The sequence below is a fragment of the Gigantopelta aegis genome, chromosome 4 (assembly GCF_016097555.1).
Source record: "Gigantopelta aegis isolate Gae_Host chromosome 4, Gae_host_genome, whole genome shotgun sequence".
In the NCBI taxonomy this organism is placed as follows: Eukaryota; Metazoa; Mollusca; class Gastropoda; order Neomphalida; family Peltospiridae; genus Gigantopelta; species Gigantopelta aegis.
In genome coordinates, this window is record NC_054702.1 from 38,745,357 (window position 1) to 38,758,117 (window position 12,761).

Here is a 12,761-nt window from a genome sequence, read left to right on the forward strand (position 1 = left end):
TTCGCACCTCTACTTTCTTTCTCTAGTCTGGCCACCCACCCTCCATTTCTGGGCCCTACGCAAGATTGCTTGGATGACAAGAAAGTAGAACGTTTTAAAACCGATCTGGCAAAACCTACATTACCGGGTCTATCCCCAGATTGATCGATCTGTGATCAATCAGTTTTTAACATAACTAAATGACTGGTAATTGATAAACATTAACTGATACATAAATACAAAAGCTAAATATTGACACGATTCACGCCTTTGGGAGCAATTCACCAGACCGTGTCTGTAATTAAGTATTACGTAGCGAGGCTCTCCACCACGGACGAACACCGACTATGTCCTGTGTCGTGTCACGTGATCATGGTAGGACGCATCTTCATAAATCAAGGCTAATATTTGTTCCTCGTATTCAGCCTTGATACATGTCGTCAAGAAATCGTACCACAAAATGCTTAAATTTCATTGGATGCGATGAGATCTGATTGCAACGAATCGCAACGCTCCTTATAGATTCCCTTGTTATGTAAACTCCATGTTGGCGGGCGAACACTGCTGTGATTGGTCAGCGATGTCATCGTGTAAGGGACATAATCGGTGTTACAAATTTTCTTCCAATAGAGGGCGCTAGTAGTGAATATCAGTAATCTTGACAACATGTATAAAGGCTGAATACGAGAAACGAATATTAGCCTTGATTTATGAAGATGGGTAGGACGTGGCGAAGTGGGGCTCTGCAAATTCGGTGTTTGTCATTGTTCGGAGAGCGAATCTTTGGGTGAAACTTGTGGATATTTCTAAAGATACAATGAATGAATGAATGTTTAACGACACCCCAGCACGAAAAATACATCGGCTATTGGGTGTCAAACTATGGTAATGCAAACAAATAAGGTGATGATCAACATCAATATAAAAATTTAAGATATAAGTAAAAACAGTGTAAAGAACTGCAAAAATACAAATACAAATATCACAGATAGATACTGACTTTTACTCAAAATTTCAATTTGTGCTGTACTGGCCATTCTCAAAGAGAATGTTACATCCCTGCACCACGGTGAGGTTACAGTACGCGCCGGGGTTCTAAAGATACAGGCTTTCTTCTGTGTTGTCGGAAAGTGATTTTTAATGTCACTGAGAAACAAGAAACGAAAAGGAAGTAAAGGTGAATCGGGTCAGCGATCGAACAATATGGCTGCTACGAGCACGGGCGAAACGTGCATGAGGCCTCAGGTTACAGTTATCTTCCCATTTGGTTGTCCAAAATCCGGAAATTTGACCGCGCAAGTAGTCTGCTGTTTGATTGTGATTATTTCATGGCAGACAGCTATGAAGTGGCAACTATTTGACTGAAGTGACAGGGGAGAGCATGTAGTTTGTAAACATGTGTAACTTGTTGACATTGAAGACTTGTTTGTGGTAATTCCGGCCCATGCAAAAGTAGTGCTTTTTGTGTAAAATGGGTGTGCTCCGGCCTGGTTTAGAGGGTGTGTTTGTGTAAACCAATATGCTGGGAGAAAGAGCTGGACAACAGTGGTTGTCCTTTTCAGGGTATGTGTCCCCCAGGCAGGCAAAGGTACATACAAAATTCCACGGGCCTGCTGATATTAATAAAAAATATTATAGCCACTAAGGCTATATAGAAACATACAGCGAAATTAATTGTGGTCTGAGGCCTGATATCAGAGAAGACGGCCACGAGTAATGGTCAGTGTAATGTCGGCGCGGTTAGCACAGTAAGTTCGAACACTTTTGGATATAACTCACAGTCCGCTAATTACCAACTGTACCTGTCTCCGCCACATTCATATCAGAACCCTATAAATCGGTATGCTCCAAGTTCGACACCTTTGGCAGTACACGGTCCCACGGTTTTATGGTATAGCAGAGCGAAGTTCAAGTGAAAATTGTAACGAACTTGTCAGAACTTTCATAAAAGAGCAGATGATAATTGAAAGACCTATCGATATTGACCGAGCACACAGAATTGGGAAAGTGCAAGCTGTGAATTCCCAGTCGAACCAAACGAAGATGCGGCCTAGGCCCATTGTTGTGAAATTTTCGCGTTCTCAGGATCGTGAGCTCGTTTGGAGAAATACTCGTGTTTTGAAAGGCACTGACATATATTTGTGAATGAACAGTTTCCCAAAAAGATCAATGATAGGAGGCGGCAACTAATTCCACACCTGAAAAGAGCGAAAGCCCAAGGTAATTGAGCGAACTTAGTGCGTGACCGATTGTATATAGACGGTAAACATTTTACCACTTCTGACTCAGTGGTTCTTGACGAGCGACCTACACCGAGATCTTCAACCAGTATTGATAAACAATAGGGACTTTTGGGAAATGTAAATAATGTGATATTGAAGTGTTAAAATGTATAGCGTGGAATGTGCATGGTGGTTGTGACGGAACATGCTTTTATCTTTTCGCCTGTGGCGATGTTAATTCTTTTAGAGGGCCGTGTGCAGCTTGGTTACGTAATACCCCCGCGCGACGGTGGTAGTCCTGCGTCCCATTATGCACTTGGACCAGTTGGGCACAGTGGTTACGTAATACCTCCGGTAGTTCGGTTTACGACCGGGGTATTTCTAGCGACCTGGCGACGGTCTGTCTAGCCATCTAAGAAAATATACCATCTTGGTCGTTGTGGAAAAATACACATCTTAAGATTCGGTCCCGCGTACTGTCTCCGGACCAGTCTGGGATTTTTATAATAAATAGCTAGTATTTTAGATATATCGAGGAGAAACATTGGAAGTATCCAGGGGAACGGACGTTGTCCAACTGAACGAAATATATTACTTCAGACCGGACTTGGTAAATATATATTTCTGCTCTGTTGTATAACCTTGATGTGATTGATGTGACTTTAAATATTTTAATACTGTGTTATACCAATATTCTTTAGACAGTGTCTCCGATAATCTGACGAAGTAAATTGTAGGCTTCACTGTTCCAATATTTGTATACGAGTATTTGGTAAGATAAAGCTTAGCCGGTCATCCTAGAGGACCTAGGTAAACTGTAGGTTATTGTCTTTATTGTGATATGTACCAGTATTAATTCTGTATTACAAGGTTACTGAATGAGTATTTAAGGGTTAATTAAAAATTAACCAGTTAGGAATAGAGTTGTAATTCCTTTATTAATTAAGTTCCCCTGGCAGCGTGTCTCAATTATCACACGTGTGTGTGTTGTATCACGGTGAAGCGTTTAGAATATTGTGTAAACTAGACACCTAGTGATTAACTAATTAAGTGATTAGCTCTGGGTTGTTATTATATTGTTGTTGTTAATTAACTACTGCGGCAAGTGCATTTGTCAGTGTTAGAGTTAATACAGATTCCAAAGTGTATTGTGTTTTGTTGTGTTTTCTAGTGAAGTAAACGTGCTACATATATATATATATATTTATATCAGATCTTATCTCTGATTACTCCTAGAGCCGGGCCACTCGGGTAGTAGCCTGCCCGATACAGAGAGATCTAATAGATTTACAGTTAGGAGAGATAGTTGGATAATCGTGTTTTATTCAGTTACGGGTATTATAGGATCCCCGTGACAGTGGTTTTAGAGAAAAAATAGGTGAGCAATATTTTAAGAATTTTTTACTAGAGCATGATCTAGTGCTACTTACTGAATGTTGGATAGAAAATAATTTTGAATTATCACTCGATGGCTATGAGGTTTATCATTTGCTGTAAAACATATGAAAAGTTTCCAAGGAGGAGGTATTGTTGTACTGTATAAAACAAAGTACAAACCATTTATATCTGTAATTGAAAATTGTCCAGATAGTATTATTTGGTTAAAGATTGATAGGCGACTTAGTAAACGTAATAATGACGTATTTATAGCGTGTGTTTACATACCTCCACAGCATTCTACTTACTATAAATTCTACGATGTTGATTTATTTCATGAACGAAATAATTATATTGAATTGTATTCTGACTTGGGAGATGTTTATTTAATAGTAGATTTTAATAGTACAACTGCGGAATATGATGATTATATTAAATTTGATTATATGCAAGACACTGTACTTGAACATATTGAAAGTGTATATGAATATATTAATGATCAAACTGAAGATAAACGCATTAACCCAGATATAGGAATTAACGGGTTTGGCCGACAATTACTAACGTTTTGTAGGGTGTATACTACCAAATCAAATCCCATAGACGACAATAGTAACATATGTGGCTAAAACTCCTACCTGCAACGTATCAACTGACATAAACGCCACAGATATAAATACTACCACCTCTCACACTTAAAGTGAATCAGAAAAAATTGGGGGTCAAGCTGCTCGTTTCTGAGATAACGGGTAGCGTCTATGACTACCCTAGTTCCGCACAAAATTCGAGTACTTTTTTTTACAGGTACCCCATACATGTTTCAAGCACCAGGCTACTTGACACATTGGTACTAGATGAAATAAAATTGCATATTTTTTTTACCCAGATGAAACTATTATTTTTTACAACCAACACACTCACATTTATAACCAATCACAGGACTTGTGGTGTTCACTTCTCTATCAAAAGTTGGGTGCACCTCGAACTTTGACCCAGCCGGAAGTTATTTGGTCTAGTATTACCTATACTGATAACATACATTTTTCAAAAAGTGTCCAGCTATGTGTCTTTATGACAACCAGGATCTGGTGTATTCTGACATAAACTGACAACCTCACTGAAACTGTTGTTTCTACAGTGCAACCTAATATAATGTACACCTCAAAAAGCATATATATTGCATATAGTTTTGTACAAATGCAATATGTCATATTAAACAACAAAATGTTTTAAAATAAAACTCCTGAAGATATTTACTTTCAGTTGGGTGTGTGTACTCAGGTATATATGTAGAGACAACAAAGATAGTCAGAGTACATCTACCCCTTTAAAGAATTCCATTAAAACACATGCACTTGATTCACCCCTAGATTATGAAGACCTTAACAGGCACATCAAAGAAATATCAGTATTAAAAACATACACTGTCTGAGGAAGGAAACACAAACATGACTGTACCTGTATGAAGTAATGACTTAATGTCCTGAACATTAGTGTTGGGAGGAAATCCTGTATGCTGGGTGTGGGTGTCTTCAAGTTACCAGGTGTGGGAATTTGAAATCCATCGGCCATGTTGATTTTCATAATGAACCATCAAAACCATTGGCAGCCACCAATATTCCTGACTATATTTTATTTATAGCCTACTGTAGTTGGAGGTTTTAATAGTTGTGATATCTGGAATTATCATGCAGCTTTCACACATTTATTTTTGATTAATTACTGAAAAAAACTATTTTTAAATGACAAAATTACCCGGACATCTATTTTCTTGCATTATTTTCTAATCCGGATGAATACAATATGTATATTAGATGTATTTCTACAATCTGTAATCCAGCATTTTATTTAGCTAGTAACATTAGGTAATACAGCTTTAACAATAAACTAAATTATCAACTTAATCCAAGGCACATAATCAAATCTGAAAAAATTGGTTCTGAATCTAGTATAAACTCAATATGCTTTTCATGAGAGCTAACTAAGTGATTATTAAGAAAAAAAATTATCTGGAGATCTAAGTATATTTGTTTAACAACCTTATTGTTATGTACAAATAAGAACAGAAGGCACAATAGTGACAACAAATTTAATTATGTTTTTGGTAAAGTTTTTCTTCAAATTTACTTTAAATTTTGCATAAAACTACAAATTTGTCTAAAATATAACTTAGCACCCTATAAATATGTCAAAATTACAATAAAAATCAAGTTCTTTACAAATTTGAGTTTTCAAAATTTCATACATAAAAAATTAACAATGTTAATGGACACTAAATACATTAACCCACTATTGGCACATGCTATTTTTAATATACAAATAAATTGCTATTAAAATCTTAGTTCAGGTTGCCTATATATAATACCATATTTAAGAGCAGTTGTATATGGCAAGTCAAATACCATGTAAAAAGAAATTATTGAAATCTGTACAGTATGAATTATAGGCCAAAACCAACTTTTCTTCAGTGCTAACTTTGATTCAAACTCCATTCAGAGCCATGTACAGAGATTATTGTCAAGGTCAAGGTCATTGTGAACTTGCATGGTCGAGTGATGGCTAATTAATCAACCAGTATAGTTTAATTAAATAAAATGACAAAATCATAATATTTTTTATTATGCACTGAATATGTGCTATAGGGTGTATACTACCAAATCAAATCCCATAGACGACAATAGTAACATATGTGGCTAAAACTCCTACCTGCAACGTATCAACTGACATAAACGCCACAGATATAAATACTACCACCTCTCACACTTAAAGTGAATCAGAAAAAATTGGGGGTCAAGCTGCTCGTTTCTGAGATAACGGGTAGCGTCTATGACTACCCTAGTTCCGCACAAAATTCGAGTACTTTTTTTTACAGGTACCCCATACATGTTTCAAGCACCAGGCTACTTGACACATTGGTACTAGATGAAATAAAATTGCATATTTTTTTTACCCAGATGAAACTATTATTTTTTACAACCAACACACTCACATTTATAACCAATCACAGGACTTGTGGTGTTCACTTCTCTATCAAAAGTTGGGTGCACCTCGAACTTTGACCCAGCCGGAAGTTATTTGGTCTAGTATTACCTGTAAAGCATCTGGTTTCCGTATTGTTAATGGACGTCATATTGACGGTTCTTCAAATACTTTTACTTTTAAAACTACATTCCCTGGAATATTTTTGTTATTATTTAAGCATATAGAACAGAAAATCCAATTACGTTTGGTGCATATATGACGCCGCACTCCGCACTGGTTTCACTACGTTGGCTTATCCAGGTCAAAAACAAAGCCAGTATTTTGAAAGTGGGACAGTTTTGACGGGCTCGTACCTATCTCGGTTTTCATTGGCTTATCACAAGTATAGAATTCCCCAACAAGAGATCACGTGAGATTTCGCAATTTTTTAACAAATTTAACTGTCTTGATTGAGGGGTCGTCTCATATCTCCAAAACATATTTATATTCATAGAGGTATGGTACAACGCCTTTCCAGAGGTCGGTGAGTAGGGGATTTGCTTTGAAATTTTGACAGTGGCCAGCTGTTGGCATACGCGTTACATGTAAGGGGCTGTTACTAATTACGTAACACTCTAGGGGAAGAGGAAAAGGGTACTGTGTTCGATTTACATAACATTTTTCAAGACTATATGTCATTTTTATTCATTACTTAGACCTAAAAAGGTATTTTTTGGAAATGCGAGGTTAGTCTAGGATCGATCCCCATCAGCGGGTATACAAAAAGACCATGGTATGTGATATCCTGTCTGTGGGATGATACATATAAACGATCCCTTGCTAAAAGCAAATGTAGCGGGTTTCCAAGGCGCGTCTGCAGGGATTTTAGCGGGGTTGGGGTTATAGACTGTGTCGAGTGAAGTTTATATGGGGCCATGCTCCCCCAAAAAATACATTTCCATTTTTTTTAAGCTTGGGCAAGTAAGGGTTTCAACCTCCAATACCCTCCCCCTGCACATGCACCCGATTCCTCTCTAAAATTATATGTCAAAATTACCAAATGTTAGACATCCAACAGCAGATGGAAGGAAGGATAGGATATGTTTTATTTAACGACGCACTCAACACATTTTATTTACGGTTGTATGGGGTCGGATGATTATTAAATCAATATGCTTTATCTTTGATGTCGTTAAACAACCAAGCGCAAGATTTCTCTTTTAATTTTTTGAGACGAAATCTACAATTTGAAATCGGCAAACGCACGTGTTAACTGAAACTGACAACAGGCTGTCGTTTGTGCTTTGCCGAGCAATGGCGGCACAGGCGACGAATCAAGCGTATACGTTTGACGTTATCCGTTCATAGCGAACACTCACGACTTTTTTAAAAGTGCATTTGAGCTGTATTTCACATTTGTACATGATGTTATAATATGGTAACCAGAGAATGTAACTTTAATGGTACATGAGGTGTTAGTGTAGTTGATTACCTAATCACAAAGCCAAGTTTGTTTCCATGCATCGAGTCGTTCACTGTTGGTAATTTTAATCAATATTCAGACCACGCCCCATTGCGTGTGAATATACACTTGGATGCTCGCTGGTTGGTCGATAGCGGTGTACATGATCTAGGTCACAGGGGTTATAAGTTTGTCAGATATCGGTGGTCTGCGGAATGTAAACAGCAATGTATTGAAGCGCTACGTGTTAATCATGATGCATTAAATGTTTGTGTAACTAGTGATAGTGAATAGTCACAAAGATATATTGATAATATTGTTGACAAGTTTACTTGTACGTTAAGGGATATCACACAACCTTTTGTTATAAATAGCAAATGCAATGAACAAGATCATGTGACCATAGTTTTGAATCACAACACAGTAGTATCATTGTTTGATACATATGTATCTAGTATATTATTTTATGGCTGTGAAATATGGGGATTACTGAATGCAGAGGCTATCGAAAAAAATACATTTAGACTTAAATTATGTGCTTAAATTAAAGGATCTACAACAAATATTATGATATATTTTGAATTGGGGAGATATCCATTGTTGTATGAATATAATTATCGGATGGTAAAATATTTGTTCAAACTGATTTCTTCAAAAAACTGTATTTTGCATACAATTTGTGTTGAGTTAAAAGCTACTTGTTTGAAAAAAATAATTGGTCGCATATATTAGAAAACTATTACATGAATTAGGACTTGGATATATACGGGAAAATCAGGAATGTCTTGCAAAAAGTAATAAGTATTATTTGACAATAATTAGGCAAAGGATATTTGATCAAGCAAAACAGAATCTTTTCCACCAGTTGAATACATCTAGTAAATGTTCCACACTGTATAAATATTTGGTATATAATTTAAATATGCAGTACTACTTGATTAAGTCAATACCTTTTGAGTATAAAGTATGTATTACTAAACTAAGACTGTCTGCACATAACTTAGCAATTGAAACTGGCAGATATAAAAATGTTAATAGGTCTGACAGAATCTGTATACTATGTAATAGTGGTGATGTAGAAGATGAATATCATTTTGTACTTTGTTGTTCTGTATTTAAAGATATAAGAAAAATATACATAAAACGCTATTATTGGACTAGACCTTCAACGTTTAAGTTTATACAACTACTTAGTTGTTCAAATGTAAACATTCTACACAATGAAGGAAAGTATGTAGTAAATGCTTTTAAGTATAGAAATTCTATAATTGTTTAATTGTTTTCCATGCTGCTATATGTTTGTTTATGTTCTCCACTAACCATTTGTCATTGCCATGACTGTATCATTTTATATGTTTATGTTTGTACCAATAAGCTATTGCGAGCTTACGGTAATAAAGAATTGACTATCAAACATAGGATCATTTCGTTCCGCTTAGTCGGCGATCTATTATTCTGTAATTATCACCCTAATCCTCGACAGCCAAGACCATATGAGACAGGCGCGCTTCGCTTGTTTGACATGAGTGACAATACATTCGTCTTTAAAATACTATCGGCAACGACAGTTTGATGAATCCACACGAGTCGAGTTTCAGAGGAGCATACTCTATTAAATCTTTATGGCGGGACCAAAGAATTAGGTCGAGAGATCGAGGTTATCGAGTTTTCGAAGTTTGAGTTTTCGAAGGTCGTTATTACTCATTTGTTTAGCAACTCGGCCGGGACCGTCGCTTCAGATCGAGAGATAGAAGTTTTCGAGAGATCCAAGGTGGAATGATCGAAGTTTATATGTATATAATATATGTGTGTGTGTGTATGTGTGTGTGTATAGTAGTAGTAGTAGTAGTAGTAGTAGTAGTAGTAGTAGTAGTAGTAGTAGTAGTAGTAGTAGTAGTAGTAGTAGTAGTAGTAGTAGTAGTAGCAAGGGATCTTTTATTACACATTCCTACAGGCAGGACAGCACATATCATGACATTTTACTTGTATGGAAGCTCTTCCTAAGGAAACGAATGTGTGTAAAAAAGAACCCAGTATATTATAAAATACGGCTATTGGTATCAAACATCGGCCTATACTAATGTACGACACTAGGTATAGAAAATGTGAGAAAGGTCCCGCTGACGTCACAGATTAGCAACAAAAGTGCTTTATCGTATATCAGTCAAGATTACATTTCGCATCACATTTCAAACCAGAAGTTTGATCCTTTCTACAACCTTCTGTTTTGTGAAAAATCATTCGACCTTTACGGAAGCCCTATTGCATGTCGGGAGAAATCTGGGGTAACTTTATTCAGGGTCTACCCTCAACTGAGGTCGAGTTTATTGGGAAACAGTCATGAAGTGGATATCACAGGTAAGATTTGTTTTATTTGTTAATTTTTAAAAATTTGTTTTGCATTTGACAGACATACAGAGAGAGAGAGAGAGAGAGAGAGAGAGAGAGAGAGAGAGAGAGAGAGAGAGAGAGAGAGAGAGAGAGAGAGAGAGAGAGAGAGAGAGAGAGAGAGAGAGAGAAGCTTGCCGTAAACGTTTTTTGAAACGTCATCCTTGCCGAATGACAACTCTACTGGTATTTACAGTCATCTAGAATGCTATTTGGTTTTCGCCATGAGCAATGTCCTGCACCAAACTGTACCTATTTGTTATAGTTATTCAGTGATGTCATTACAGAAGACAAAAGAGAAACACACTTAATTTATAGAGGCGATTGCCTGATACAAGTCACTTTGTATTATACTGGATGACTTAGAAAGTAAAAAGGTGGAACTATCTGAGCTGTCTGTCCAGGAGAGTGGGTTAGTTGTTAGTTTGTTAGTGGTTAGTAAGAGAGAAGTCGGTGTAGTGACCGTACACCAACCCACTGAGTCGTTAAACTGGCTTTGGGTGGGAACCAAAGCCAGGAACCAAAGCCAGTACCTACCAGCCTTAAGCTTAGGTCCGATGGCAGAGTTGTAAGAGGGCTCAGACTAGCAACTGGACAGTCGTAGAAGTCGTGAGTGCAGCAAGTTGGCCAACTGTGTCGTGACAGTTGGTAGTCTGACATTAACATAAGTTTTATAACTTATAAGCACGGGCGTGGCAAACCCAGTCGTTGGGACGGGTAAAACACAATGGGTCGCCCGAGGAGTCTCGATCCTATAACTCAGGCACCTCAGGCAAGAGCTTTAGACACCGACTGCGCTAAATCCCGCTCCTATTATACCTTTAGGTCCATCTCAGTCTAGACAACCCAACACGAGCTAAAATTCCCTCACATCGTGTGCCAAACCCTATTACACAAGCAACAAAGTTGTTAAACAAGTTTACACACTTGCGACTAAAATAATTTCAGAAATAGTGTCATAAATTGTAAAAACCGGTCAAGCGTGTGGTTGAAGGGTGGGTGGTTGTGGGGGGGGGGGGGGGGGGGGGGGATTTATTACGATAATGTATGTAACACGACCTCAGTTCGAACAGTGGCTATATGTCATTGGGATTAAGGCTGGTAGGTACAGAGTTCAAATCCCTATACCGACCCCAGTTCAGAGTGAGTGTACAATTCATTTTCTTATACTAAAGTGACATTCCTGAGTTCGCTGCATTGTCAGATGTTTCCGACTAATAAAATATTTTTACATATTACATATATTTTCTTGATTAGAATATCAGTCTCTGTACATTTGATGTGTTTCTGATCGTCTTAATATTTGTAAGAAGCCAAAACTGGATATTGTCTTCAAATAATTTCGTACGTACGAAAAAAACATTATTTCAGGAAACAAAATAAAATTTAACCTAGTACAAATATTAGAACGACCATAAACACGTTTAATATACAGCCACTAATATATTATGCATTGAATATACATACATTGATATTCTAAACAAGAAAATATATTTAATATGTAAGTTTAATCGTAGAAATATTTTATTAGTCGGAAACATCTTACAATGTAGCAAACTCAGGAATGTCCATTTAATAGTTTTATTCTCTCTGCATGATTGTCTTAATGACAGGTAAAATAAATTTGTTTTGTTTAACGACACCACTAGGACACATTAATGTATTACTCCTAATTAAGCTGTCGGATGTCAAACATTTAATAATTTTGCAGTGGAGAATGCCCGAGGAGGTGTGGAAACTAATTCACATGCCCAGAGTTCGACAAATCCGCTAGCTCGATGCCCGGGGCTAGTGTTTTTTAACACAGGGCTAAGAACAAAGTAAAGTTTGTTTCATTTAACGACGCCACTAGAGCACATTGATTTTTATCTTATCATCGGCTATTGGACATCAAACATATGGTCATTCTGACACTGTTTGTTTAGAGGAAATCCGCTGTCGCCACATAGGTTACTCCTTTATGACAGGCAGCAAGGGATCTTTTATTTGCACTTCCCACAGGCAGGATAGCACAAACCATGGCCTTTGTTGAACCAGTTATGGATGATTGGTCGGTGCAAGTGGTTTACACCTACCCATTGAGCCTTGCGGAGCACTCACTCAGGGTTTGGAGTCGGTATCTGGATTATAAATCCCATGCCTCGACTGGGATCCGAACCCAGTACCTACCAACCTGTAGACCGATGGCCTAACCACGACGCCACCGAAGCCGGTGGCTAAGATCAAATGCAAACCCAATAGCCCGATTGGCTCTGTGTGCCACATACGGGCGAATTGATAATTTACACGAATCCACACACCCAAGTGCATTTCCCAACTTAATCCATTATTCATTAAAATAAAAAGAAAGAAAGAAATGTTTTATTTAACGA

The 12,761-nt window shown here is 37.3% G+C and overlaps 1 protein-coding gene across 2 annotated transcripts in view; it reads left to right on the forward strand.

The window, feature by feature from the left end:
- The first annotated feature begins 10,173 nt into the window (after positions 1-10,173).
- Positions 10,174-12,761, forward strand: part of LOC121370519 (putative defense protein 3) — a 63,734-nt gene continuing 61,146 nt past the window's right edge. The window contains exon 1 of one of the 2 annotated variants that reach the window (XM_041495803.1): positions 10,174-10,359. In XM_041495803.1, coding sequence (XP_041351737.1) covers positions 10,342-10,359 — 18 coding nt within the window. In that variant the 5' untranslated portion in view covers positions 10,174-10,341. The remainder of the gene's footprint in view (positions 10,360-12,761) is intronic. The other variant, XM_041495802.1, reaches the window with a different exon arrangement.